The 27,962-nt window shown below is 39.0% G+C and overlaps 1 protein-coding gene across 1 annotated transcript; it reads left to right on the top strand.

Moving 5' to 3' along the window:
* The first annotated feature begins 380 nt into the window (after nt 1-380).
* On the top strand, nt 381-27,189 carry tent4b (terminal nucleotidyltransferase 4B). The gene is made up of 12 exons (XM_059352984.1): nt 381-1,327; nt 14,735-14,858; nt 16,898-16,944; nt 18,453-18,573; nt 19,386-19,493; nt 20,753-20,881; nt 21,107-21,320; nt 21,410-21,536; nt 22,350-22,453; nt 22,600-22,814; nt 23,765-23,908; nt 24,818-27,189. Exons 1-12 carry the CDS (start codon nt 762-764, stop codon nt 24,974-24,976), a joined length of 2,058 nt encoding a protein of 685 aa, XP_059208967.1. The 5' UTR covers nt 381-761; the 3' UTR covers nt 24,977-27,189.
* Nucleotides 27,190-27,962: the final 773 nt, after the last annotated feature.

Here is a 27,962-nt window from a genome sequence, read left to right as displayed (position 1 = left end):
CTTTGGCTTAGCTTTGAGACATCTGTGTTTGTGTATAAAGAACTTACAAGAGAGAATTAAGAAATTTGTTACAAATTCAACAGATTTGTTACAATGAGTAAAATAACAAAGAACATCTTTTTTTTATGAATAGGTATGAGACTAAGTTAGATAAACATTACATTCACAAAATGCATGAGCAATAGATTCCTCCACATCACAGAAGACACATTTACTATCCATATCCATAAACTTAGATAGCATTTCATTGCAAGGGTAGATTTTGTGTAAATCAGACGTCGTTATGTAACAATAAAACAGTTGTCTGTTGCGTAACCACTGTGTCTCCACCCCCTTTACACTCGCTCCGCGCATGCGCAGTAGGGCAGTATACTCCGCCATTGAGGGACCCACGATCAGGGGAAAGGGTCAGAGAGGCACTTCGACAAGCAGCAGCTGCACGTTTCTCCAGTCTTCAACCTCAACTTTGGCTTCAGCTACCATTTTTAACACTTGCCTCACACTCTTATCGTATATTCTGTGGATGATAACGGTTGACAGCGGCATATCGTCACCATTAAGGGACGGGTTATTTTCTATTTTTATTTTTTATTACCAGATTCTAGAAGTGACGGGCAGCGGAGAAGCTCAGCTAGCAGCAGCAGCTATAACGAGGCTATAGCAGGCTAGCTAACGTTAGCTAGCGACCTGGCTAGCTGCACACGAGCTGAGCATTGCTCGGTGGTGGGGTGGGGGGGGCGGCTTGCCTACAGTGTCGTTTGATGGATCCGAGAATCGCCTGGTTTCAACCAGAACAACGTGGACCTGCTAACAACCTGTGGATGCAGATTTGGGAGACGACACAGGGGCTCGGGTACTTGCATGTAAATAACAGCTACAGCAGCGGATCTCAGAGCACGTCGAGCCTGAAAGCGGTCGTGAACGGGGCGTCGGGAGCCATCCTAGCCAGCAGAAACGGGGCACTGGACTCAAACGCCGGCAGCGGTGAAGGCAGGACTCAGGGGATGTCGACCTCAATGGGGGACGGGGAATTAACAGCACAGCGAGACTTTATACCACTGGAAACCAATAGCAACCACAACAACCGAGCCGGTGGCAGGGGCGGTGTCGGCGGAGCGGGGCAGCAGCAGCAGGGCAGCGTGGTCGCGGTGCTCTGGAGGGGGCTGACGGACGGACACCCCAACAAAAGAAAAAGAGACAACAAAGCTAGCACTTTCGGATTCAATTCCAGCCTCTTGAACAGTGGCAGCGGCTCCAACACAGGAGCCTATGATGGTTACACGGGCACGCCATGGAAAGTCAGGAACTACTCTGAAGGAATTGTAGGGTAAGAGAGAGTTTAATAAAGTTGATTTAGATGTCTCTTTTAAGTTCACACCCCACTACTGGTAGTGGATACACTCCCACATAGCAAGCATGTAAACCAGGAGTTAATGAACTGTTATTTCACCAATTTTAAACACATACAGTGAAATGACAGGCAGGAAGCCTGCTGTCACCCCACCCACTTTTTCATCCACACCCACTGAATCGACAGACTTTCTATAGTAACACCAAAATGACCTGTGAAAGTGAGTTTATCTACCAATTAGCCCACACATCATGGTTATGGTGCAGATCATTTAGTGAAATGTCTTTCAGAGAAAGGTATAGGAGAGTAACAAGAAGTCTGTTCCTGAAACAATTTGAGTTATTATTATGATTTACATGAAAATCAGTTGATTTCAAGAAACCATTTATGAATTATGCATGGATGAATATTTCCAGCAATTTTGTATTCTAGGTATTTTTTCCAAAGCCCTGGCATGAACAAATACAAGTTGAAGCAAATCTTTATATATCCTGGAGGTTCAACCATTTAGTTTTCTTATGACTAGCTTTTGAACAAATTTTCTGTAATTCTGCAAAAACGGAACAAGACACCATTGAACATTTTTTATTCTAGCTTGCTGTTATTATGGTATTCAAACGTTTGTTGAATAAAGGAGCATATACACAGTACTCTTTTGCAGTGTGCCACTGCTAGGTAAGGTGCTGTTTGAACAATTTGTTTAAATGGAAGGAGAAGAGAGCATGAAGGATGTAACAGTGTGTCATCCCAAAGAAGAGTGACACTTTTACAAGATGTGGACAGTTTAATTGGTCCTCCTCCAGCTTCCTTAAGCCCACAGATATGAGGCTGGCTGTATTTCAGAGGAAGTAACAGTTAATGTGTTTGCCAAAGTCGGCGAACTGCTTTTGAATACACTATTGTGAGCAAAGGTCAGTGAGTTCACTATGACCTCAATTTTAGGAATACTTTTAACGCTCTGCTCAAATGGCATAAGTCAGGAATACAGCCATGACACTGCTGATTAATAGCAGATGAAGGGATATAGTGGGATAACAAGTGAATTGTAACCAGGTTGGCCTACTTGGAGTATTCTAGGGTGACAAATGAGTATTTGGCCTGTTGAATGCTATCTGTGCTGGCTCTGTTTTTGCAGAGCCAGCACAGATAAACAACATACAAGAAGGTATTTATAATATAAATGCGTACTTGCTGCTTGGATCAAGCACCTGTCACTCAAAATGAGAAGTATTAGGTGTGTTGCAAATCTCATACTTTGTCTTTTTACTTTTAGTATGTACTCCAGCTTTTGGATCCAGTATGCATACAATTTGGATATGCTACTTCATTATAACATGGCACCTTGAACTTTGACCCTCTGGCTCAAAAATATGCTGTGTGAGGGATTGTGGTTGACAATAGCCAGGAAAGCATGCTGGCTTGCATATGGCAAACTACAATTGGATGTAGTAGGATATCCTGGTACCTTTTTGGCATACAGCATTTAATATACTATGTATTGGGAAATAATAAATCGTAACAGAGAACTGCAACATGTTGTTTATCCTGCTTTCTTTTCAGCATGCTTGCTGTAGATTTCTCCACAGCACCTACTGCAGTTTGGACAACATTTGTATCTGCTCTCATATGTACACAATTATTGTGGCACACACAAACACCCACAAAGAAGAACATGCTGATTTCTGCAGGGAGAATTCTGAAAGCTTTAACAACATTTTCTGGCAGAGTGATTCCTCTAGGTAACTGATTCTTTTGAATCATTCAACATTATTGACAGGATTAAAAGTGGTAGTACATGCTTGCAGTTCACTGCTTTCTGATGAACAGCAGCTGTGATGAACCTAAATTTAGTTGGTAACACTGTAATTCAATGATGACCAGTTATAATATTGTAAAAAGTTTGAAAATGCAGACAGACACTTGTCAAATCACACATAAAATTGCAGTTGTTGGAGTGTAACAGGTCAACACTGAAGAAGTGAATTCAGGCATTTTATTTTGACAAAATAAGGGTTTGGAACATACTGAGCATGCTGATGGACAGAGAAAATGTAAGGCATGCTTCATGACTGATCTTAATGGTTTTGACATTTATTAAACAATGAAAAGTTGTCGTCATTGAAGACACTATAACTGACTGGCTGATCACAATTGCTACTGCAACTTTGCAGTCACAGCAACTGTACAGAAGCTGAGGGTGAAGTAACTCTTTTCTGTGCCATAACCTCTGCATCATGGCAATAGGTATTGTTCCTGAAATGTTGACCAAATCCAAACGAGCAGGGCATACATATATTCAAAATTAAACTTTTGTTCAAGCTTCATGTGGATCTGCTTTTATCAGTTTGTGAACCATGCTTCCACTTAATCCAGTGAATGATTCAGTGAATCACAAACTACAGACTTCGCTTCATTCAGTGACATTTGATTCGTTACAGATCAGATACATTTAGCTGTCATACCTGTCCTTTAACATTGGGCAAAAGTATTGAGTCACATGGTTTCAGAAATGTAGCAGACATTTATTAACTTATAACTACGTCAGTGACCTTCTTTCCTCACCAGTGGTTCTTTTAGATATTATGACTTAAGAGAAATATTTTGGTGGGTTGGGCTCTGTTTGAAAGACCTTTTAGGTGCAGAGATCTGCCCTTTCCCCGCCCCTTTCTGTTAGACATGTGAAGACAAGTAGAACACCAGAGAGTGGAGCACAGTGTTTGGCTGATCCTCATTTATAGTAATATGGAAGCTCTGTGTTTGCAGAAGGACATTCCTTAGTGATTAGCTTTGCTAATACCAGAACGTGAACCTCTGAGATCACACTAAACACCACTGAGGGCTCTCTGTCTAAAGATCCAATGCCAGCATGTTCCATGGCATTATAGGAAATGTATTTCGAAATGCACATGTATACATAGTGGATGTAAAAGCTCCTGCTGATAAGTTATGTTAATAACATGGTTAAATCTCCATCCATAATACATGTTTTGTTGCCTGGGATATGCAGTCTGGATGTGGGATGTGAAGAAGAGTAGCTTACCAAACACCAGGGTTATTAAATGGGCATGTACAACATCTGCGATCAGCCAACTTGAGGATACTTTTAGTAATTTACTGCAGTTAGCCATGTCATCATCAGCAGGTTGTTAATGAGTGTCAAATTTGCAAAACCCCTTGTAGCCTATTGCTTCTTTCCTATGCGGGATTAGCGCCTGGTTAAAGACACCATGAATGCAAATTGAGCATTTTGTATGGCTCAGTTACATACAAAGTTGTGGCAATTAGTTGCAGTTAAAAATATGCTATGAATGCCTATCAGCGTTAAGATACTCCTGCGTAGTATAGACCTGCTTGATCCAAACTCCATTCAGAAAACAAGCATTCTAAAAGTTGTCTGCATTGAATTTCACTGAGCTATGTGGGCCTCCGGATGTCACAACAACACAATAGCGTTTGGTTTTTCTGATGTCTAGGACTTCCACAGCAGGCACAAAGCAGCAGTGGTGGTCATTTCAGCCATGGTTTATGATGGAAAGAAACAGTTTTGTATCCATACCCGTAATGCTAGTAAAAACAATTGACCTATGTTCAAACTTCTGTGAGTAACATGAGGTGAAAATTCAATTTGCCTTTGCTGTAACCACAGCATAATGTTGGGACCTTTTCTGACATTTAGGCTTGATCTCCCTTTTTAGTTTCATATATTTGGATGCAGGCAGTAAGATGTGGCTTGACCATTTAATCAGGTTGACTGGTTTAAGGAGCAAGCAAAGACGCACTTTGGGATCATTGTTGCATTTGAAATGTTCATGTAGCAAAAAGGGTGAAGGTGGGAGTAAGTTCAAATATGTTTTTCCCTGGGACAGTTTCTACACTATATTTGGCCATGGGGGTTGGCTCGAGAGGCAGAGGCATGTGCTTATTTGTGTTTTACGCTCCTCCAGTTTTTGTGGGACAGAGAATGTCCAAGGAAGCGGCCCCGCCTCCCGATGGAAAAGGAGCAGTGTTTACATGCTCCACACGGCCTCACTTCCACAAAACAAAGCCGACCCTCTGAGAGAGAAACCCGAGCCCCTTCAGTGTCCAATCAGATAGGGAGTTCCAAGGGAGTGTTTCCACCTCATTTTCTGGTGGTGTACAACAGTTATTTAGGCTCTTTATATGGGCACAGGAAGTCAGTGTAGCCTGGGAGCGCTGTGGCCCATTTCTGTCCTGCTAAACTGTTTTCTGATCTGGTGTTGTGGGTATTTGTTGTGTAGGCAAGATGCAATGTTCCAAAGTTCCAAAGTTCCAGTCATCTTATAACAGAGAGTCATTGTGAGAGAGTGAATTCAGAGTGATAAGTGGATTTACTAGATTTGCCTGTTGTTGTTCTGTGTAATGATGCCAGCACTGTTCTAAATTACCTCCCTGGAATGTTCATGTTTACTTAATTTATTTGTGCAAACCACTAATTATTTAGTAAGTTATTTGAGATTAGTTCTTCAAAACTCTGGTGTTTCCAAGTAGAAGAAACAACCCCAGTTTAACACTGGAATAACAGGCCATATCATCAGAAACACTAGGGGTGATTTGATGCATTGCAATTAATCCTTCTCTATTGACTTTGCATTTTGTGGACGTACTGCCTTGTCCATTTTCATCTACAAGCAAAAACCAGACAAATGCCCAAAAGTTTTTGTACAACGGGATGCTCTACAAACAAGCTTAACCCAAAACTAAGTCTTTATAAGCTGACTGACTGAAAAAAATGAGCCTTTAAGAAGTTAAAAGTGGATACAGCTATATACAAATGTTTGCCAATAAGTCAAAAAATCCAAATGTCAGTTTAGGGCTAACTATATATTTTTGTAAATTAAGCTAAAGATTTTGACAGGATAATAATTGGGTTATAATGGAATGTGGATACATCAGAAATATATGCATTATTAGTTGTCAAGTGGCTAACAAGTAGCTAACTTGCTAACAACTAACTGGTCCTCTGGTAGACAGTGTTAAATAGTCTTAAAAATAGTCTTTTGACATGCTCAAATCTCATGTTTTTAGGCAGCTACAGGCATTTTGTCAGTGCTCTTTTCACCTCAAATGAAACTTTATTGAACATTGCACCGATAGCAAACTGTCGATCTTCAAAGACATTGTCATGTTTTGCAGTTTTGTTGATTAGTTATCATGGGTTTTATGGTTTGAAAAATGTATATTGTCAGCACTCCTGGGTCATGTTCATGTTTGCTCAGCCTGGACTGCCAGGTCAGCCAGTTCATTATTCTAATAAAGTTAGTTTAGTTGCTAGTTTACCCACAAAAGTTTTTGGTCTTTCAATTTATGTATCCCTCCACCACAAAATGGACAATTCACTATCTTTCACATTTGGGAAAATCCAGTGGGGTTTTTTTTTTTAGCTTTGCTCTTGTGCAACTATAGATCTTGTGTGTAAAGTTGTGTGTGTGAGCTACTTGTTTTGCTAGCCTGCCTGTGAATGCAAAGTCATGAGCTCTTCTCTTCTGACGTCTTCATTGTAACCTCACCTCCTCACTTGTGTTGAATGCCTTATTCATGGAAAGCAACTTGCTTGTGTGGCCCAAAATGGGACTAATGACAGACAAAGCTCTATTTGATTAATTTTAGTGGAGCACTGGGTTCGCAGCTAGTTCCAGCGTTGAAGCAGAACATCACTTGCAGGCTAATGAAATGTGTGGTTAATCGCTCACTGATGGGTAGCCCTAGCCCATGCTTTTATTACCATTTATTGCCACTGTCTTTTGTAGATTTACGACTCCTAGCACTAGCACACAGATAGCACCTCTTTGACTGAAGCTCCATTATTAGAACTGCGGTTCATCTGGCCTCTACTGGCTTTGACGTCTATGTCACGCTCTCCTCTCAGCTCGCTGGCTGGCTCTCAGCCAGAGCATGTAAGCCTGTGGAGAGCCTGCATGCCGGTCATTTGGACTGTAGGTGAAACAGGCCCCGTCTGAACAGCACGTGTGGGCAGCTCTCCATAACTCAGCCTTCCCATGTGTAGTGAGGAATGTGTTTTTCTTTTTTTTCCCCTCTTCCTGTCCAATGGAAAGCCTTCCCATGCTCCAGACTGATGCAGTCAGCGAACGACACAGTGTTCTGGGTTTTTTTCATAGCGTGTGCTCAGACTGTGACCTTCTCAGCATGTGTACAGAGCTGCTGGGTTTAGACTATTTCCTTTTATCTTGGCCTTAGTTATTTATTTTTCCTTTTTTGATGCTGCCTTAGTATTGCCGTTACACATTTTTTATGGTTTAAGTTGCTAAATGTTACAGCTTTTTTTTTTAAATGCTTCCATAGCAGAGGGGAAGAAACTTGAAATGCTAAATTAAACAATTCTATGTGAAAATGATGATGGGGTGAAATTGTGTGTTATATTTGGTTTAGGTTATTCTTCCCATTTGTACTGATACTTGTTTTGAAGAGAAGTAAAAAAAAAAAAAAAAAAAAAGAACAGGCCAATGTCCTTTAGGACAGTTTGTCCTAAATTGTATTTTTTTTTTTGCCCTTACATACTAGTAGCATGACATGTGTCACTTGACACTGCTTTCGCTGCTGCTGTGAAACTGGAGTTGCTGGAGTCACAAGCTACTCTGTTGAAGTCGTTGATCTACAGCAATACAGACTTTCGTGAAAGTTGCAAGGTGTGCCTAATGTGGTGACGGCAGAAGTCAGAAGAGACGAGTGTGTGTGTCCAGTTAGCTCTTTGCCCCTGCACAGTCCTGTTTATTGCACATTAAAACTTTATGACAACTACAATCTTATGTGGTGATATATGCAGAGTATTAGAGGAATTAAAAAAAAACTACTGTTACCCTGTTCTGCGATTCTTTAATGCTTTTTAATGTGATTTCTCAACTGATAATGATTGTGTCATCAGTTACCACACTGCATATGTGCTTATGGAATAAATATGGCTCACTACAAGTGCAGGTAAAATTAATACTGCAGTTATATTAACATTTAAGTTAAATCTAATTTATGAGAGGAATCATTACACAGTCTGGCGTCAATTCATGACCTCACCATCTGCGTCGCCAATTGTCTCAAACATTCGTACACATGGGTCAGTTTATGTTTTAGAGTCAGAAGTGTTTTGTGCATATACATTGGTTATAAATGAGGCCCCAGATCAGTTGATGGTGCTACAAAGTTTTCAGAAAGCTTGGACATAAACAAAAGATTGACGCTCTAGGTGCGGTACTACAAACCCACTGAACAATATGTGTATCCTGACACTTGTATTACCATATTTATAGTCCAGCTGTTCCTGTTTTGACCACAGTACTCCGCTGCATCACTCAGGCATGACCAAGACTACCACTAGCAGCCAGCAGTGTCTGGGCTTCTGTGAAACCTGAGTCTGCTTGTCCCAGTGGCTAACACTTAGCACCCCAGATCAGTTCATTGATGAAACATTAATGATTCTGCCATCTGTGAGACATGACACCTTTTCCTCTGTTTGTGGTTGTCCTCATTTTCAAAAGCGATGTGACTTGTTTGCCTTCTGGCACCCCTGTCAACCTGGATGGCTCAGTGTCACATAACACACACTCAATGCTTTTGTTGCAAAGGCCCAAAATTTCAAGTCCTAATGAAAATAGGATAATGATCTTGGGACTCTTTCAGGGACAATATGGTCACAACAATGGTCAAAACCGTTTCATCATGACCAACCTGCTCCCAATGCATGACACTGGGACACTGTTCTCTTCATTAAAGCCAGTCATCAATCAACCATCTCTTGCTTCGGGCAGGTGTTTCTTGAAACATGGATGTTATGTTCCAGCATGCCTGATTTTTAAGTATTCATTTCTAAAGCTATGCTACAGGCGCTTTGAAAGAACCTTTGTGCTGAAGTGCCAAAATATCTGAACAGCTAGTAAGTACTGCTCAGTGTGATGCGACAATAACCTCTTTTTTCCTTCATCCTACCCAACTTAACAGATGGCTCTCGTTCACATGAAGGCATTTCAGCACCACGCCCAATCCTCTTTCTCTCTTTCTCTTTCCATGTATTCTGTTCCACCTTACGTGTATTCATCTGGCTCTCTACCTGTTAATTTTTTCTTATTTTTCACTCTGTCTTTCACCTTTCCCTCATTCCTCCCTCTCTTTTTACATTTGCCATCTCCCGTTTTATAATTTCAATGTCTTTTGCCTTCCCATTCTTCCTCCTTTCAGCCACATAAGGCCAAATTATGGCTCTCTGACATGGTGCGGTGCTTTCATGAGGAGGCTCTGTGGGAGTGTCGAGGGGCCTACTGCAGCTCATTGTGCAGCAATATTTCATGATGAAAAGACATGACAACATGCAATATACAGTTGAAAAAAGGATTGCACTGGCAGTAGGGCTGCATTGTTCGAAGTTTCCTGTCGCAATGATGAAGCTGCAATGATTAGTCGATTCATCGAAGTAGTTGCCAACTATTTTGATAACCAGAAATGGCAGGAAATGTTGTTTTTATTCAGCCCAATAAGGAGATTTTCTTGTTTTCTCTGTTTTCTGTCATATTAAGTGCAAAAGCTTTGGGTTTTGCTTTGGACGGGGCAAGACATTTACAGGTGCCATCTTGGACTTTAAGAATCTGGGATATTTGATTTATCAAGAAAATAATGGCAATATTAATCTATAATTTAAATAATCGTTAGTTGCAGCCCTACCCGATAACATATATAAACTCAGGTTGAGCTCTGAACTGAAAACAATGCCAAATTATTTTCTAATTTATTTAGTCAAACTGTATTTTTGAAAGATGAAAGAAGCAAAAGGAATGGTGTAACCTGAATAGCTGAGAAGTAATAAACAAGGTTTTCTTTATGACCATTGAGAAAATTGAACAGAATGGTGACATCACTGTGTTGTCATGCCTGTACTGTGAGTATAAATGCACAGCACTGCCTGATAAAAACAGTTAACACTTGTGGCAATGTTTTGACAGCAATGCTTGATCATAAATCAGTTCATATATTATAGGGATTAATATTGCACAACCGCAACTAGTTCAGTATCGGTTAACTCAAAAACAGAAGATTTATTTGCACTTGCACTGTTTGGATTATCCATTAATTGTTTAAGTCATTATTATGGAAATGATCATGTGTTGAAGCCCCAATTTGGCCCAAGTGTGAACACTGTAAAACATAGACTAAAAAAGCCCAAATCCACAAATCATCTGAGCATGGACAGTCTTTGTGCCTCTGGCTTGTTGTCAGAAGAGCATTTAACATTTTTTTACAACCCGTCACCCTCTTGCACTGCTATCCCTCATTTATTTTTTTTTTCATATATTCAGTGCAAATCAGCTCAAAGACAAGCTTAAACTGCAACAGTACTTTCATTACATACAACAGTCGGCCAGGGAATGTTTGAAAAAGAAGAAGTGCCAAATAGAAGACAGAGAACATTTTTTCCTCACGGAAGCTTTAGCTGTGGAAATCTGTTCCTTGAGATTACATAATGTAGCTATGATATAGGCAAGTGGGATTATCTGATAAGCAGTGCCAAGGGTCCATGTGCTCCCGAGGCAGGCACACACTGAGATGAAACTTGATCCAAGAAGGTGGGGAGAGATGTGATTTGTATGGCTGCTCCCAACACGTGATGACAAGGGAGTAGTAGTGGCCTGCTTGCTGTGAAATAAAACCTAGTGGTGCAGCTGTGGAGTGGAAATGCTCAGGATGTCAATTTTTTTTTTTAAACCAGTAAATGCTTTTCAGTTTATTATGTTGCACTCTAAATGTTATGATAAATGCCCTCTTTTTAGGTTGATGTTAATGAAGATTTGAATCGAGCTAAAGGGATCACATGTGCCCCAAACCTTTCAGAATTGCTCAGTTCAATTACAACACTTGAATTGTTTTAGGCTCTAGGCTGATGTGCCTTAATTATACAGAATTGAGCCACATAGAGCTGCATTCTCAAATCAAAACTAATGTATTTGTTATGCAGATTGTAGCTGCTGAGTTTCTTTTCCCCATAAATGAAACCTGTTCTGTGACACAGGCTGCAGTCTCTGTATTATGCACAGGGAAAAGAGATTAGGTCATTAAAATTTAGAGTGGTTGTCAGTTGCCATATTAGAGGAGGAGCAACAAATGAAAGCTGTTTTTTTTCTCCTTTTCTTGACAATACACAAACAAATTTAACAAAAAATGAAACTACTTTCTTACAACAACCACCATTTCAGTTTAAGGATGTGTCTGTGTAACGGTTGTGATGAAACACTGGAACATTTGTTGTCATGGACTTATCATGATGACTGGCTATTTAGATTGAACAGGTTCATCTGTCAAAAAACAAAAGAAGGAAGATTGTCTGTCCAGAAACCCAGTTTTACAGATCTGTTGATAAAATCAACGAATCAATTTGTCGATAAAATTGTATAAATGTTTGTTTTGAGATACTTTCAAAAGTAAAAACGTCTGTACAGTTGTCTGATTAAGCCTTATGTCAGTTTAAGTGTAGCAGTATGCACGTGTTTGCATGGGGTCTTGGGTTTTTTATGCTGTTTTGTCGGTCTGCTCACGATCTTAGCGTGCTGTTGGCTCCTTAGCAGTTTGGCAGCAGGAAATTGGAGGTTTGTTTTTATTCTCAGTTAGACCATGATAGCACTCCTAGGGAGATGAAATATTCTGCATATATTTTCCCTACATGGTTAGTAGACCAGCAGCCTTTCAGTGCTATGTCTGTATCTTGAGTGTCTGAGACTCAAGAAATAATAAAGGTGAAACCCAGTCAAGTTCGACTCTTGTCAGGTGAAGTGTTTCTTGTTACATAAAACCCAGACACTAGACACTCTCACACAGTGTGTGTAATTGGGGATTGGGGTGTAATCCAAACAACAGTCAGTCAGTGTTGGTTGCTGCTAGTGTTTGTCTTGTCCAACTTTCTGTGGTATGCGCAAGCTCTACTTTGTTACTTTATTTACTTTGTTACTTTATTTATACTTTATTTTTTTTTTTTTTTTTAAAAGAAGCAGAAACATCACTTTTCCTCTCTCTTCCTCTATCGTCTGCCAGAGTTATTGGCCTGATCTGGTTGTTTGTGCACATGTGCATATGTACATGCTTGTGTGCGTGTGTGCCTGCATGTTGTGTTCTTATTTGTCCACACACAGAGACTTTTCCCTCAGTCTATGTGTATGTAGACAAAAGTGGTCACTGGAAAGGTCAGCGCATGTGGGCAGAGCGACCTGTTCCAAGGACAAATGCGGTAGTGTAGCTTAGCCTGCCCTCACTGAGTACACTTTTTCTTTTTCTTTTTCTTTTTTTTCTGTCATAACTCTGGGCCACACAGTAGGGGTTCCTGTTTTGTTTTTGCTCAGCCCTACTGTTTAACCAAAAAAGAAATGGTTGGTTTGGTTTAATGTTAAAAACAACTCTTTGGGAAAATAAAACTTGCTGTCATAATGTGCCTTTGGAAGCTTTTTTTCACTGTGTGCCTGGTAAAAAATATCCCCTTTTGCCCGTTAAAATATATATATTTTTACTTATTATGAACCTCCAACATATCAGTCAAATTAATGTTCTGACCAATGATTTCCCTGATAATCATGAATCCCCTATACCTACACAGGAAAGCTGATAATTGACATATTCAGAGAGCAGGGGGCACCCTAGTGCTTCCCTCATTCTGCTGTTACATAAATTAATACTTTTGGACTGCAAGTGATAGTGATGCTAGATTTATATTGGAGTGAGTCTCCAGGATCCACAGGTGGTCATTTGAGTGGGTCCCAGGTCTCCTATCTTTTTTTCACCACTGACCCAGAACTGCCCAGGAACACAATTTTAACAGCCCCAGAGGAATATAAACCGTCCCAAACTCAAAATGTCATTTCTTTACGGTGTCATAATTTTCTATATTCAGTGGCCTAATAGTAACACCATAACAATATTTAGGAAAGAAATGTGTGGGATGCGTTGATCTTAACTTTACTGCGTCTGTCAGGGATGTGGGATCCATTTCTATCAACATCAGTGTGAACCACACATCACAGCCTTTATTCGCTCATTTTTTTCAGATATTAAACTCCCATTTCCAAACATATAGAGTATATTTGATTTTAGTGCTTTGAGTATTGGACATTGTAAATAGTTTGAGATAACGGACACCCTTGTGAGGAAGTATGCAAGTAGTGAGGTGAGAAAACGGCTATAATCTCTGTCATCGACTCAGTATGACTCAATATCTGACATCTGTATCTGTGGCAGTGACTGTTGGCACCCGGCCCCTTGGCATTGGGTATTGTCTTTTTTGCTCTGCTAGCAGGGGTGCACAGAATAAACTAAGAAAACAGGAACACTTTGGTTGTGTCCATTTTCCTCTGTCTCGTGGCTAAAACGAATGTGCTATATGGGATGTTGCTAAACCTCAGTCGCCTTTTATTGTTAAAACTAACTTACTTTATTAATTTGTTTTTAAAGGGTACAGTTTTGCTTATTTCAAGGGTCATACGAGTATTTTGGGTTTCCACTAGAACATGTTAACCCTTTATAAGGCAAAAAACTACATTTGGTAACTTCAGGTAATATTTCGAGAAAGAAGTTGCAAATTTGCTAGATTAAAGTGGCAAATCTACAAGAAAAAAAGTCGCAGATTTAAGAGATTTAAAGTGGCAAATCTACAAGAAAAAAAGTCGCAGATTTAAGAGATTTAAAGTGGCAAATCTGCAAGAAAAAATCGCAGATTTAAGAGATTTAAAGTGGCAAATCTGTGCGAAAAAAATCGCAGATTTACAAGAAAAAAGTGGGGAAAAAAGCAACTTTTTTCTCCCAGATTCACCACTCATTGAAATACTTGCAAATTCCAAATTTCAACCCTAGAGAATATTGGAGGATATTACATACAGCCAGAATGTGTAAAAAAAAAAAACATACGAAAATATTTTGAGACAAAAGTTTACTAGATTAAAGTCGCAAATCTACGAGAAAAAAATGCGCAGATTTATGAGATTTAAAGTGGTGAATATGTGAGAAAAAAGTTGTTTTTTTTCCCACTATTTTCTCGTAAATCTGCGACTTTTTTCGCGCAGATTTGCCACTTTTAATCTCTTAAATCTGCAACTTTTTTTCTTGTAGATTTGCCACTTTAATCTAGTAAATTTGCAACTTTTTTCTCGAAATATTACCTGACTCTAATTACCAAATATAGTTATTTGCCTGATAAAGGGTTAACATGCTTTTATTGTTCAAAAAATGCCTGCTGACCTGTATTCACCCTCTGTCTGAAATGATCTGTTTGGCACCTGTCTCTATTTTTCCACTGAAGCTTTGGATGCTGTTTATCAGCTGGAAATGCTGATGGTCTGGATATTTATTTAACAGATTTCTCACAACACTGTTCTGTGTATTATGCAGGTTGCACGAGGAGGTCAATGACTTCTATGACTACATCTCCCCGCGGCCGGAGGAGGAGAAGATGAGACTGGAGGTGGTGGACAGAATCAAGGGAGTCATCAATGACTTGTGGCCCAGTGCTGAGGTACATACCGATCTCAATGGCAAAAACTTTTTTTGTGTTTGGTTCACAGGGTGTGACAGACTAGATTCCCACTGATAATCAGGCTGAAAATTGCCCCAGGTTTGCTTGAAAATCTTGGGTGTAATCTGCAAACCACTTGGCGTCAGGAGAGCTTGTATTGCTTTGACATAAACATATAGATTTGTATAATGGTGAAAATAGTTTGTCAAACACTGAAAACACTGTTTGTTTCACTGGTTGAGTACTGTGGCCACCTTGGACACAGTGGCCTCTGTAATTTACAACACTCAATTACCACTGTTGGCGTATGAGCTAGCATAATGAGGGCAGCTTCAGCCTTTTCATAAAGCATCCTGTTGTTTTCTGTTATCTCTGTGCTGCACAGTTCACTGTTTGGGCCATGTTATCAGCTCCACCTCAGGCATTCTTGTACACGCTGACTTTGATCCCGATGATAGAGCAGTGTGCTTTAAAGCGTGTCTCCACCGAGCTTAGCTGTTCCTAAATTAAGGAGCGCAATACTGTCCCAAGCCTGCTAAGTTTTATTCCTTTTCCACTGAGGAGGGGGCAAGGGCAACCTGGTTATCAGCTCAGCATGATGCTTGTTTAATTCATGGGTTTAGATGCATAGACGTTAGGGATGCATATCATTAGGATTTTATTGATACTACTACTCTCATTAATAATCCCTAATTGTTCAGTTCCTTATGAATTAGTTTATATTACTGAATAATTGTTCAAGGAAAAAAACACGAGTATATTAAGTGCAGGATTATAATGTATATTTTGAATACAACTAAGTGTTTGTTTCAGTAATGTTTTAGCAAAGTCACGATATAAACTTTACAATATATCTTACTAGAAAACAAATCAATAAAATAAACAATACTGAGAGAGGGGGAATGAGCCAACTTACCTCTGTTGCCATACTGAATGGCCATCTATGGAAGCTTGTCTAGGTCACCTATAGATAGATAGATAGATAGATTACTTTATTCATCCCCGAAGGGAAATTCGGTTGTCATAGCAGTCCGGTATTCAAGTACAATAAAATACAATAGAATAAAATACTGAGGTAGCATAAATAAAAACAACAATATAAAAAAACACAGAATAGAACAAGGACACTTAAGAAGTTTTTTTTACCTTACATTACCTTACATTTTTACCAAAAAATGTCTAAGATGCTTCTCTATTGTAGTTAAGTGTTGCTTTTGAAACTCTTTGTGAACCTGCCACTGACTACACCAAGATCAAATATAGCCCACCTTCATGACAACTCGTAGTTACCTCACTATTCACAGAAGTCTTCGGGACTTACTATACACTCATTCACAAACAGGGCTCTGTAATCTGCTTAGCCCTGGACATGTGACTGGGCTGTAAACCAGAGTTTATACTACTACTTGATGTGGGATGTAGGGAGGTGGTTTAAGGGAGTAAAGGTAGCGTTGAGGGCTTAACTCTATTTCTGTTCACACTCCAATTTGTGTGCTGCTGAGTCGGGGCGTGCAGGTTAAGAGATCATCGGATAAAAGGACTCTTTCATATGTTAAAAAAAAAAAAAAAAAGTGCAAGTTTTGATTTGCACAATAGCTCTACATAATTACATAATTACAACATTAAACAGATGCTTTGCTTGTTTCATCGAAACCACGCTGTTCTTTGATCCCTCACTTGAGTTGTGACTGAAAAAAACTGTGGGTTTTAAAATATTAACACTACACACCCCTTTTACCCATGACAGGCAGTTTTTGCACCACACCTGTGCAGTATGTTTGGACTTGTCATTAAATCAACACTATGCGAAGCCGTAGAATATTATTTCTGTAGCTTGGAGAACAGGTTTTTGGTCTTAGTGAAGCGTGGGAAAATTCAACACCATGTTGGTACCTGTCCAATCCACGATGTAGTGTAAAAATGGTAAATCAACTGTCAAACATGAGGTTTTGTTTGTTTAGCATGTTCAGTAGAATGTTTTTTGCTGTTCTGCAAGATGTGCATTATAGATAACAAAAGATCTATATGTGTGTCCTCAGGTCCAGGTGTTTGGGAGTTTCAGCACTGGTCTGTATCTGCCAACAAGGTAAGCAGTAGTTTCCTAAACCAGCCAGTCTTTTCTTCTTTGTTAAACTGTGACTGTGAACTGTCCCCCTACTGAAAATACTTAACTCTGTTTTGGAGAAAGTGCTCTGTCTCCATCTAGCCAGGGTATATTTATTTGCTTTTGTTGTGTGCATCAAGTAGTTTAGTAATTTTTAGTGCTGCTGATCCTGGATCTTTTTTTAAACTTTATTCTGAGAGAGGCCTACGACAAACACACACCCACACAACCACCTACACACAAAACAAATACCTGCAGGACACAGACATGCCACATAGATTAGTGGACTCTTGACACCACACTGAGCACATTAATGGAACTAAGCTAGCAGCGAATGCATGCATGTCAGTGGGTGGTGTCTGTTTCTGTGTGCCTCTGTTTTTCCAGATACAAGGGAGTGTATTTAGCTTACAAGATACAGGTGATTTATGCTGTATGCATGTATACTTGTGTTTGTTTGTAGTCTAGCATTATGTAGTGATTAGTGAACACACTGCTAAAATAGTACGTACAAATCAGTTGGCTTCCTGAAGCTCTGTCTGAAGCTGTACATTGTTCATGCACAAGAAAAACAACCTGTCTAAACTACCATGTGCATGATATTTAAAAATGACTTCTGTAGGGTTTCTTTTTTACTGTATTCAAAATCAGTTCCACCTCAAGAAAACCACCATTGCATAATGCCTCAGCTTACTTACGACAATGCAGAGAAACACAATAGGCAAGCTGTTGCAGTAAGGCTGGGCAATCAATAAAAAACATATTTTCAATTATGCTTTTTTGATATGATTAATGTGCCACATTCCATTTGTCAACGATGATGATCTCATTTTATTTTGTCAAAAATAAAGCACACCTCGCCTTTTCTTTACAGTGGTCCGCTTTTGCCTATTTTTGCTGGAATATGTTGAATACAATTTACCAAAATATTGTATAAATATTAATAGGTTTTCATTAGGTTGCGGTTATGAACTACCAAATATGTGGTCCAGTTTAATTCAGTTTATTTATTGTAATATTGAAGATATCTTAAGTGATTTGAATTTTTTTGTTGAATAAATACATGGTGTTTCCAAAGTCAATGATTAATTGTGTAAATAATTGTGATCTCAGCAGCCCTTGCTATATGTTAAAGCAGTCTTGCATTACAGTACATTGGTGAATGCTGAAATATTATGTAGCTTGACTTTAATGTAACTTACACAGCACTTAGTTTTCCAGCTTGTGTTGACATTGGCAAGAGTGTGTTTTTTGATTGTAGGAGGAAGGTTGTGTTATTTCTCATTTTAAAAGTAACATACTTATTTAGTATTATACAGTCAAGTCAGGACATCAGCTGTTGGTGTGTGTCTATAGTGGAAAGGTGTATCTGTTTTATGCTTGTAAAAAGAAATGCTCACATCCATGCCACTAGTGCTGTTCTATAAGTTGCTCCTGTGTGTGTTATATAGTTGACCTAAGTGACACCTGTCATGTCTCTCTTCCACCAGTGACATTGACTTGGTAGTTTTTGGGAAGTGGGAGACCCTCCCACTCTGGACGCTGGAAGAGGCTCTCCGGAAGAGGAATGTCGCAGATGAGAACTCCATCAAAGTTTTGGACAAGGCCACAGTAAGATCTTACTTACTCACAACTACCTGTACATTTGTTGTTTGTTTTACCCTTTTTAAAGTTGTAAGACTTTTTTGTTGCCAAGTATTGAAAATGTCTCTCAGTTGAATTGATTGTTGCACCTTGTAAATCTGTCTGATTCGTGGCAAATAGGATTTATTATAGTCAACAATCACAGCGTCAGTCATTAGTCAGTAGGACGCTGACAGTGATAGTCAAGTCAATGCATGCTGTTGTGACAGTACCAAAGCCCTGACGACACTGGTTAGCCTACACGCCTTGTATTCAGGCATCTGTGCCCAGGGAATCACTTTGAGGCGTTCATCCAAATTAGTGTTGTTTGTTTGTATTTACTAGTGAGACAGTGTAGTGAGGTCTTTGCTTTGGATCCCAACTCTTCCCGATCATGTTTTTCAAACCAATCCCAACCTACTATTTGTGTTTTGAGTTATTTTTTAACCTTGCATAGATTGGATTTTCTTTTCATCTAAGTTTATATTTTGAAGGACTTAAAGGATTTGAAGGAGGAAAAGGAAAATAACTCTTTTGTTAGGGACTTTAAATTGCAGATTAGCATGTTAAATCTTGGCTCAAGTGGTTTAGTTGGGGATCAGTAATTGTGGGTTTGTTTATGGTTGCATGTGTGTTTTGTTCTCTGGTTTACAGTAGATTTGAAGTGCAGCTAATGCAGGTTTATTTATAAGTGTCTTACAGCACAATGCCAGGAGGCAGTTGAGCCAAGAATTTGATTGTTGTCATTGTTATATTGTCTCCTGTCCGACTGCCTCAGTTTTCTGTATCATGTGTTCCAGGTTCCCATCATCAAACTAACAGACTCTTTCACTGAGGTCAAAGTGGACATCAGCTTCAATGTGAAAAGTGGCGTTAAAGCTGCCCGGCTCATCAAGGAATTCAAAGAGGTACAACAGCTGAGCAAATTTTTTGAAAAGATCCACAAACTCTTTTTTCTGTATTTTCATGTATTCTTGGAATACATAACCTCCATGATTAACACCTGTAGCCAGTGTTGTGACTGTCTGAAGTATAAACATTGTTTGAGCATTATTGCTGCTTGCCTATAGGGGAAACATTTTTTTTCCACTTTGTGTGCTCTACATATTACAGGGTTCATACGGTCATGAGAAACCTGGAAAAGTTATGGAAATTGAAAATGAAATTTCTAGGCCCTTGAAAAGTTATTTAAAAATAAAATCCTCTTTTAAAGTTTTGTAAAACTAATTGAAATATTGCTGGATAGTATTTAGATTGTGTAAAATAGGCCTATTAAAAATAATATAATAATCCCGATACTGTAGTTTTAGGAGTACGTTTGTTACCTTTAATTGTCGGTGCCAGCTATTTTTAGAATGGCGGAGCAGAGCCGTGAGCTGCTCAGAGCTATGCTAGGGAGGCTAATTGGATTTCTGAGTTTCCCTCTCTCATTAAACTCATCAAATACACAATCCCATAACTCCAAAACGCTCTGGTGGACAAGTTGTGACCTGCATTTATTCACCACGCTATGAGATAATAAAAGTTACCAGACGGAGTTGTTTTAGAGGTAAATTCACGTAAAACCGCTGATGCGTGTTGCCTTCAGGGACAGTTTTTCAGCAAGCAATCTCTGCATTTACCTCTAAAACAACTCTGTGTTTTGTTGTGTGTGTTATATTGAATTTAAATTTGATTTTTATTTGTAAAGTAGATCGCACTGCCAAAGAAAAGAGAGCACAGAAAATTAATTGAAAGGTTATGGAGAAGTCATTGAAAAGTTATGGAAAACCACTGCTAAAAAGTGTACGAACCCTGATATTAGTATTGCCTCAAAAACTGTCTTTGGCTTTTCTAATTGCTCTTAAATCTTTAAGGTTGTAGGGAAGCCTGAAATATTGAAATCAATATGGTACCTAATTGCACATAAAGCACCTTTAACAAATGCTAAACCTAGCAGGAAGTATTTTGATTATAAAGCATTGCTTAATTTAGATTTATTGTCTTGTGTGACCCATTAAGAGTTGTTATTTTTATAACGCTCTTGAACTAGCAATGTCACAGAATGTGAACATTTTAAGTGGGCCTCACATATATGATGCTATAATTCCTTTTTTCCTCTAGAGGGTGCTGTAGGCAACATCATGTATTCCTTTCTATGCCCTTACTTTGTCTTTGTGTCCTATAGAAATACCCTGTGCTGCCTTACCTGGTCCTGGTGCTGAAGCAGTTCCTACTGCAGAGGGACCTAAATGAGGTTTTTACTGGTGGAATTGGCTCCTACAGTCTCTTCCTCATGGCTGTCAGCTTCCTACAGGTCAGATACACTTGGTCATGAACATGAGCTATTAATGTTTTTATCAACTCATTGTTTTATTGTCTTGAATAATGTTTGTTCTTATTGACCATGAAGAGTAAATGTTGTAAAAACTGTAATGCTAAATTATCATCTAAAAGTCTCAACAGTGACATGTTAAACTTGGATATCCCAGGTAATCATTTGCAATAATTCTGACAACCACTTGCACTGTGTATTTTCCAGCTTCACTACAGGGAGGATGTGTGCAGTCCCAACATCAACATCGGCGTTCTGCTCATCGAATTCTTTGAGCTCTACGGTCGCAACTTCAACTACCTGAAAACAGGAATCAGGATAAAAGACGGAGGCTGCTACGTTGCCAAAGACGAGGTTCAGAAGAACATGATGGACGGCTACAGGCCTTCCATGCTCTACATTGAGGACCCGCTCCAGCCAGGTAAGGAACACTGAACACAAAGAATAAAGGGTTTGCCACGTCAGGTTTTCATATTTACACAAATTGATCATCTGTCTTGTGTGCAACAGATAACGATGTCGGTCGGAGTTCATACGGTGCCATGCAGGTGAAGCATGCATTTGACTACGCCTACGTGGTGCTCAGCCACGCTGTGTCACCCATCGCCAAGTACTATCCCAATAATGAGACAGAGAGGTAAGATTTGATTTATGGTTGATCAATCACAGCTTCGTTCATACTGTCACTGTGGTGTTCATAGTTGATGGTACAGTGAATGAATGACATGAATATACTAAGTGCTGAGAGAATGAGAATGTATCTTTTCTATTTACTATTTATTGAGATGAGATGGTAAGAATGTATCTTGTTATTTACTATTTATTATGCTTTTTTATGAGTCCAGTACGTGAGTGCATTGAATTTCGTTGTATTTCTGTGCAATGACAAATAAAATCTAATCTAATATCGTCAACATAGACTGTAAGAAGAAGTGGAATGAGTAGCCACCAGCTCTGAAAAGTGAAGCCAATGTGAAGTGCTTTAAACCCGCACTCTTTCTAATGGCCACCAGGGGGCGACCCTACTGGTTGCAAAAAGAAGTCTGAGTGCATCATCATTGTGTCTATGACACAATTATCCGATTTCGCACAGCATAGTCAGAAGACGGGTCAGTTTAGTTGGTCGTGCATAGTTCTATGGTTTTCAGTAAGATCCATACTCTCGTCTGATGGTAATCTCTGGCTCCACAAAGACAAGATGCCAATAACCAAAATGCCAGACTTCAAAACAGTACTTCACAAAGAAATGGGTGATGTCCTGGTAGCCACTTCGACTTCTTTTATACAGTCAATGGTTTTCAATCATATTTTAGATTATCAGTTGTGCTTGTCTTGGTTGGCATAACTTGATCTCACTGAAAATATCAGGTCGTTACCAGTAACATTTGCTTTCTGAATGCGGTGTAAACACTGTTATAACAGGTTTCTATCTTTCTGTATCCTATCACAGCATACTTGGCCGAATAATCAGGGTAACACAGGAAGTGGATGAGTACAGGGAATGGATCAGAAAGAACTGGGGGAGCCCGTCTCAGAATGATCTGCCACTCAACAGTAAGTCTTTTTATGATATGATTTTCTTTTTTTAAAATCCATGAAATATTTCTTGAATGTTGGAACTATTGTAGTAGGGTTCTTTAACCTGAAATTTAGAGTGAGTTGACTTTTGTGTTTACATTTTTTGCCTTATCCCTCTTTAGGAAATGATGTCACACTGTTTGAGTCCCAGCTACTGTTTGAGTGCAACAACAACGTTCCAGATGACGATGACGACATTGTCGTAGTTCTACCGTCGGCTCCTCACAGCAAAACCTCCTCCAATTCCTCCTCTCCATCCCCTTCACTGCGCTCCTCTCCCTCCTCCTCTCCACTGTCGCCTTCCTCTACGACCACAACCTCCAGCTCCAGCGATGCGGTCAGTCTTGCTGACACACACACACACACACACACACACACACACACATACACACACACACAGCCTTTAACCCATTTAGGCCTAAAATGCCTGGAAAAAATGCCTGTAAAACCTCTGGGCGATTTTAAAATCACCCCCTAAAACCTGAAGTTTTTCTTGAAATTCAACAGAAGTGTCAACGCCTACTAAATAAAACAACATAAAGTGCACTAGTATATAGACCGTAAGCTACTGTTTATACCTGTATGTGATGATGACTGAATAAAAATCCTATGCATAATACTAATACATGCCCATCAGCAAGATGAAAACATGATATGACCATTGGAAGAAATAGACATAGTTCTCATTAGCCTACTGTAATAAAAATAATAATAATAAAGAATAATACATTTTATCTATATTGCACTTTTCAGGGTACTCAAAGACGCATAAAGTAATATAAGACATAAACAGTCATGATTTCTTATATCATCATCACAATCAATTAGTATTATTATTGTTATTATCTCCAGATGGCCACAAATCTGTCTGTTCTTCGGTGAAAATATGTCGTCTAAAAACATATTCCTCATCCATAAATGCCGGTCGATTGTTTCCGAGGGTTCAAAGTCCGGATCAGCAATAACATCGCCGGTGCTGTTTTCATCAAGATCGCTTTCATCACTTACTTCTGAGCTCCCTCCGCTATAGTCGTCTTCCGCCATGATTTCAGTTCTGGAAAAGTCCCATGTTGCATTGCGACACTCCCACGTGTATTCTGATGCATTTTATTGGCCAAGAGACCGAAAATAGGTGAAAAAAAACCTACAAATACTACAAAACGACTAATAAAACGGTAATGCTTTCCCGGCTTAAATGGGTTAAACATTGTGTGATTATTTTTATAAGACTTCATGATGACAAAATGTTTTTGGCATAATGTTTACTCTGTTCTTGGTTTTCTCCAGGACTCTGATGGCACGCCGTGTAAGACAGCCAAGCAGCAGTCTGGCCAGGGCTCAGTCGCCCACAGAGAAAAGTCTGCTGTTGTCAATAATAACCGAACACAGAGCCACACTAACAGCACTCCATCTGGAAACAAGGGAGGAAAGGTACACTTAGCTTTACTTTACATGTACAAACAGATAATAGCCCAACACATTTTGTGGCATTTTCTTATCAACTTTGCTTGATTAAATGCTATTAAATAAAACTATTTCATTATATGTGTCCATTGTTGCCAACCTGCAGTATATGGTATTGTAGGGCTGCAACAACTAATTGATTAAATAAATTAAATACATTAAGAATATAGATTAATTTCATAATTGATTAGTTGGGTCTATGTTTTGATGCATCATACGTTATACCCCAGAGTCTTTCTAACCTAATTTCAGCTAATCAGCGTTAGCAAAATCTGCTCTCTTCAGCAGATTTGTGTGCATTTTGATTAATTGCTGCACAATTTATATAATCCTTCTTTTATCTGTTAAAATGAATACAAATCTGCCTAAAACGGCAGATTTACCTAACCCTAACGAGCAGCTCCATGTATCACTTTTTTGGAATATTTCATGCTGCTAGTAAGAGACAGTCAAGTCAGTGAGTCCTTTATGTCTTCCTAAAAGAAACTTGAACAATATCTGATCAAATATATATTCGTTTACATTTCCCTTCAACTCTCAGTGCATGGTTGCTTCATTTATTTAATTTAAAAAAAATTGTAGTGGCCTTGTCTGTACTTCGGCAAATATCAACTAAACTGTTATTACGAGCTAAAATGTTACTGTAAATGATTAAAAGAGCACTGTACAAACAGATGGTGAATATTTTTTGTTTTTTGCTGGAAATAATAAAATCTAGATTTGATCTTTTCATCCGATTTAATTGATTAATCAAAGCAATAAATTACTTTACCAAATTAGATTGATTACCAAATTGGTAAATCGTTGCAGCCTGATTGACTGCCCAATGGAAGTCTCGAGGAACTCTGATGTTTTTTCTGTGGATTCTCTCTCCAGGCCAGGATGTCTCGTTCTCAACATAAGAGCGGCCACCACGGGCAGCAGAGCTCCTCATCCAACACCAAAAGTCATCAGAGCAACAAGCCACACCACCAGGGCAACAGCAAGAAGAGGAAAAATGTGCGAGACTCTACACAAGAAGACCTCTACAGATAGGGGTGACTTTGTCTCCCCCCCACCCCCCCACCCCCCTCAATTTCCTTGTCTGCACCTGACTGACTGTCCTGTCCCACTTCTGCTGCCAGACTCCAGCCTCAGGAGGTTGTTAGAAGTATTAAAAACATCTACAGTATCTGTCTCTCCATTGAGCTTTTCGGGGTGACAAGCAACAGTTTCTAGCAGGAAAAAAAGAACAAAAAAAAAAAGAATTGTTATAGGAAATGGGGTTTAATTTCTTGGACTTGAACTGAAATCACAAAGGATAAATGCTCATTTGCTTCCCAATAGAGTCTTTAATGGAGCAGTTTTCCTTCCCACAGCCAGCACCTACACAACATGCCTCTTGCGCCTCCTGCTGTAAAGGAATAGACATGTCGGGTGTCTGGAATCGACTCTGGAGCAATACCTGGAACTGCTGGCTGGAAAAAAGGATGAAAAATTTTAACAAAAAAAAAGAAGAAAAAAGCAAATGGCTGAAAATGTACAAAAACAAAAATGTCTTGTTGAATAACAGACAAACAAGTACGCAGATTTTATTAAGATGGTAACTTACAAATGCAATCAGTAAGAGTGGGACATAACTTATGCATGAGATTTTTTTTGTTGGTTGATTTTTCTGTTTGTTTAATCTGTTTTGTTATGTCTAAGCAGGTTATACAAAGATTTGTAGAAAAAAACGCATAAGCAAAAAACTGTAAAAAAAAAAAAAAAAAAAATACAAGTAAAAAGAAAATGTTTCATATTACCTTTTTACAAGATATACCGATTGAAGACATGTAAACGTGCACATCTTGTGCCCTCAGCTTTTTGGCCAAAGTCAAGAGCTGGTTCGGGTCCCATTGCCAACATAAATCATCAGCATCTACTTTTACTTCTGGTTGCTCTCTGTGAGTGTGCTACAGTGTTAACATTTAGCCTTTAGTGAGCCAATGCTCACATACAGCCCTATAGATGACTGGATGGAGCCTGATGTCTCACCCAGCTCAATAGCACAGCCACACTAGTGTAGAGGCTACAGGTTTAAATTAATAAGCGGTGATAGTGGTTTTATCGAAGAATCCTACACTTGAAAAAAATGTGTTAACAATACAAATGTGGGTGATAATCTGTTCATTTGGTAATTTACCCACTGCAAAATCATTTGTATTTGTTAAATGTATTTATTTTTTTATTAATTAAATGAACATAGTATGGATAAATGTATTATTAACAATAGAGCCTGTATCTTTTGAGTCCTATATTTGAAGTAGGATAAGTTGAAGGGAGGGTGGGGTGTTCAGATACAGTAAAATTATCACCTTTATTATTTCATTGTTTTGTTTTTTTTCAGTGACAGTTGAGTGACCAAGTTACCTTGAAAAATTTGAGCGACCATTTTACAAGTCCTACGATGAGAATTCTGTTTTGATATGTGGCTGGTCTACTTACCTTTAAAAGGGAGCTGATTTTTATTTTATTTTATGAACTATCAAAGCAACAAATACTTCAATATGTCAACCCCACCACCTGTGTCATTGCAGTACAACAACTAACCTGTAGATGGAGTCATTGTTCTTGGTCTGAGTCCACAGAGTTTGGGCTTGTATACTGCATTTGGAGGGTTTATTCTCTGCGTTATTTTTGTGATTGACTTGATAATATTCTGATAAATCAAATGACTGAGCAGCTGCACATAGAAAACCTGTAGAGCTAAGTGCTTGCTGGAGGGAGTTACACACCAAAGCACACCACAATCCTCTTATTGTCTCTCTCCCAACTGTGACAACAATCACCCACAGTAAAACAAAACAAGTAGCCAGCAATAACAACCACCTTTCATGATGTATTATTACTCCACAATGACAGCTGCAGCCACAGAATGTCTTGCTCACAGCTGAGCACGTTTAATTCTTCTGTGTTAAGAAAGTGAAGCACATTTGATAAGTCCATGCACTAACTTACAGCCAATTATATAAGGTGTTGAAAAGTTGAACGGTTTGCCTGTCCCCCCTCATCCCTCAGTGCTATAGTTGCGGTTTAAAATGCAGTATGTAAGCGCTGGTTTTGTGGTACGGACAAGGAGACAGGTGAATAAAGTTAGCCATGCCATCTGAATGTCCACTGACCATCTCTCTTCACTGCAGGAAGGATTCAAACCCAACTGTACTCATCTGAAACGTTGTTTCTCTGCAGCTATTTACAATTCATGCAATAAAAACAGTACAATTAAATCGCCTGTCTAGACAAGTTCTTGCTTTGCCTCCGAGTCTTTTTACTTTTGTCCCTGTACGGTTGAATACAGTCTGTATTGTTCAATGTAAAAAATAAAAATTTAAATGTTATTTAAATCCTCGCCTCTTGACACCGGCCACCTATGTTAAAATCGCCTACAGTCTCAGTTGATCAGATCATGTGATTTTACCCCTTTAAGATAATGGCCTATGTCAAGTGTGTGACTTAAGCTGATTTATTATGCCTAAGTCAAAATAAAATGTGACTTAGGCAATTTTTTGAACATGCCTGTGTGACTTACGCAAGATATGGTAACACTTTATTTTGAAGTTGTCTACATAAGAGTGACTTGAGTGTGCCATAAACATGACATGGGATGTGTCATGAACATTAATGACACTTTGAAGTAACATTAATGCTCATGATACTTGTCATGTCATGTTTCTGACAGGCTTGAGTGACCCTTATGTAGACACCTTCAAAATAAAGTGTTACCATATCTTGCTTAAGTCACAAAGGCATGTTCAAAAAAATTGCCTAAGTCATTTATTTCTCTTAAGTTACATAATTTACACACAGTGTTGTTACTATGCCAATAGCCATCCTTTGTTACACCTTTTTTGAGTGAAATGATCAATAAATGTCATATGTTACACTTTTGGTGTTTCCTGCAAAACTTGAAAAAATTAGTTAGGCGATTATTTTAACAGGGTGACGATATGGGAAATAGCGTTGCAGGGAAATTAAGAGAGAGAGAGCGTCGGTAGGCGCG

The sequence above is a fragment of the Centropristis striata genome, chromosome 2 (genome assembly GCF_030273125.1).
Source record: "Centropristis striata isolate RG_2023a ecotype Rhode Island chromosome 2, C.striata_1.0, whole genome shotgun sequence".
NCBI lineage: Eukaryota > Metazoa > Chordata > Actinopteri > Perciformes > Serranidae > Centropristis > Centropristis striata.
This window is presented reverse-complemented; position numbering and strand designations above follow the sequence as displayed.